Genomic DNA, 2,966 nt, shown 5'->3' with positions numbered 1-2,966 from the left:
GAAATCCCATCAACTAATTAATTTAATATGGCAGAATAAGTGCTATGGTGTTAAATACCATATATGAAATTTAAATTTCTATTAAAAATCAACACGTGAATTTTAGGACTTCAAAACTCCAATACTCCAATCTATGATATAATAATCTTTTTCCATGATTTCACAATAATAATTTTAATTTTCATTACAACACTAATTTTTCTAATTATAATATCTTTTAGAATAAACAATTCTACAAACCGATTCCTTCTAGAAGGAAATATTATTGAAATCTTATGAACTATCATTCCTATAATTACTCTAATCTTTATTGCAATCCCATCTATTAAAATTCTATACCTAACTGANGAAATATTAATAAATAATATAACAATTAAATCATTAGGTCACCAATGATTCTGATCATATGAATACTCTGACATTAAAAATTTAGAATTTGATTCTTTCATAATCAATGAAAACACCTCATCATTCCGTTTATTAGACGTCGATAATCGATGCATTATTCCTTATAATTACCCAATTCGTATATTAACCACATCAACAGACGTAATTCACTCTTGAACTGTACCCTCTTTAGGAATTAAAATAGATTCTACCCCAGGTCGACTAAATCAATCCATAATCTGAATAAACCGACCTGGTTTATTCTTCGGCCAATGCTCAGAGATTTGTGGAATTAACCACAGTTTTATACCTATTGTTGTTGAATCAACAAGAATTAAAAATTTTAAAAAATGAATCTTATCTAACTCATAATATTTTTATACTAATACATTAAATGACTGAAANCGTAAGTTTTGATTTTTTAAATCAACTAATAGTAAAATAACGATTACTTTTAATGTAAGAATTAGTTTATAAAAACATTAAATTGTCAGTTTAAAAATATTAATTTTAATATTCTTATATCCCGCAAATAGGACCTTTATATTGAATACCTTTGTTATCCTTAAACATACTTCTATTATATTTTGTTATTTCATCAATCCATTACACCATTATAATCTCCCCTAAAAAATCAATAAAGAAATCTTTAAAACCTAATATTAAATGATCTTATTCTTATTAAACATAAATAAATTTTACATTACAATTATGATAATAAATCTGTTTAGAGTATTTGATCCATCTACTTCAAACTCACTTTCATTAAATTGAATAAGAATAATAATTTTTACACTTATAATTCCTATAACATTTTGATTAATTCCCTCACGAAATTATATGTTAATCAATCTAATCACATCTTTTATCTTTAAAGAATTTAAAACCCTTCTGCAATATTCATTTTCTAATATCATCTTATTCTACTCAATATTTCTATTTATTTTATTCAACAATTTTATAGGATTATTCCCTTATATTTTCACAGCCTCAAGACACCTATCTTTAAGATTATCTCTGTCTTTAAGACTNTGGATTAGAATTATCTTATATAGATTAATCAATTACTTTAACGAAATAATAGCACACCTAACCCCTTCCGGAACTCCATCAGTATTAATACCATTTATAGTTATTATTGAATCAATCAGATTAATTATTCGTCCATTTACTTTAGCAGTTCGATTAACAGCTAATATAATTGCAGGACACCTTCTTCTTACCCTTCTTGGATCTACAGGACAGGAAATCTCCTTTTTAATTATTTTAACTATTATACTTATAAGACAAATCCTACTATTTATCCTTGAAATCTCAGTATCAATCATCCAAGCTTACGTATTTTCAATCCTGTCTGTACTTTACTCCAGAGAATTATATGATAAATAATCAACCCTTTCATTTAGTGACCCCAAGACCATGGCCTATCTTAACTTCCTTAAGAGTTATAAATAATTTAATTTCAGTAGCAGCATGGTTCAATAAAATTAACATATTAGTACTACTATCCTTTCCTTGCACAATAATTTGTGCTATCCAATGATGGCGAGATGTAGCCCGCGAATCCACTTATCAAGGATTTCATACTTTATGAGTTTATAATGGATTACGATTAGGCATAATCTTATTTATTATATCCGAAGTACTATTTTTCGTATCTTTTTTTTGAGCTTATTTCCACTCATCTTTATCTCCATCTATAGATATTGGACAATTATGACCTCCTATTGGAATTAAACCTTTTAATCCTTATGACATCCCTNTGTTAAACACAATTATTCTTGTATCATCAGGTATCTCTATTACTTGAACACACCANTCAATCCTTAATAAAAATTTTAATGAAAGAAAAACAAGATTATTAATTACAATCTTGCTTGGGGTTTACTTTACATGTTTACAAGCTATTGAATATTTAGAATCCCCTTTTACTATCTCTGACTCAGTCTACGGATCTACATTTTTCGTAGCTACTGGATTCCATGGGTTACATGTAATCATTGGTACCTTATTTCTTATAGTATGCCTAAATCGACTTATTATAAACCACTTTTCTTCTCNTCACCACTTTGGATTTGAAGCAAGAGCATGATACTGACATTTTGTTGATGTAGTATGACTATTCTTATTTATCTCAATCTACTGATGAAGATACTAACAAACTTATATAGTATAAATAAATTACATTTAACTTCCAATTAAACAATTTAGACCATAAACTAATATAGGTATACAATGATCACAATTACTATTATAATAATAATCTTATTAATAATTCCTTTAGCCCTAATAGTGATTAATCTAATATTGACTAAAAAATCACAATCACGAGAAAAAAAATCACCTTTTGAATGTGGATTTGACCCTTTATCTATAAGACGAATCCCTTTGAGAAGACAATTTTTTCTTATTGGTTTAGTCTTTTTAGTATTTGATGTAGAAATCACAATACTTTTACCCCTTATTATTTTATTAAACTTTTACAAAACCTTTTACAAAACTATTAATACTATTACAATTATAACGTTTTTCATTTTAATTTTAATTATAGGACTTTTTTTTGAATATTTAGAACAAAG

The 2,966-nt window shown here is 26.6% G+C and overlaps 1 protein-coding gene and 1 pseudogene across 1 annotated transcript; both read left to right on the top strand.

Moving 5' to 3' along the window:
* The first annotated feature begins 48 nt into the window (after window positions 1-48).
* On the top strand, window positions 49-775 carry LOC109863006 (annotated as a pseudogene).
* Window positions 776-1,098: 323 nt separating this feature from the next.
* LOC109863005 (ATP synthase subunit a-like) lies at window positions 1,099-2,549 on the top strand. Its single transcript, XM_020443182.1, is given in 1 exon segment — window positions 1,099-2,549. A coding segment is annotated over 1 exon segment (678 nt). The 3' UTR covers window positions 1,777-2,549.
* Window positions 2,550-2,966: the final 417 nt, after the last annotated feature.

This window comes from Pseudomyrmex gracilis, unplaced genomic scaffold, assembly GCF_002006095.1.
Source record: "Pseudomyrmex gracilis isolate BER0280 unplaced genomic scaffold, ASM200609v1 scaffold_2878, whole genome shotgun sequence".
NCBI lineage: Eukaryota > Metazoa > Arthropoda > Insecta > Hymenoptera > Formicidae > Pseudomyrmex > Pseudomyrmex gracilis.
This window is presented reverse-complemented; position numbering and strand designations above follow the sequence as displayed.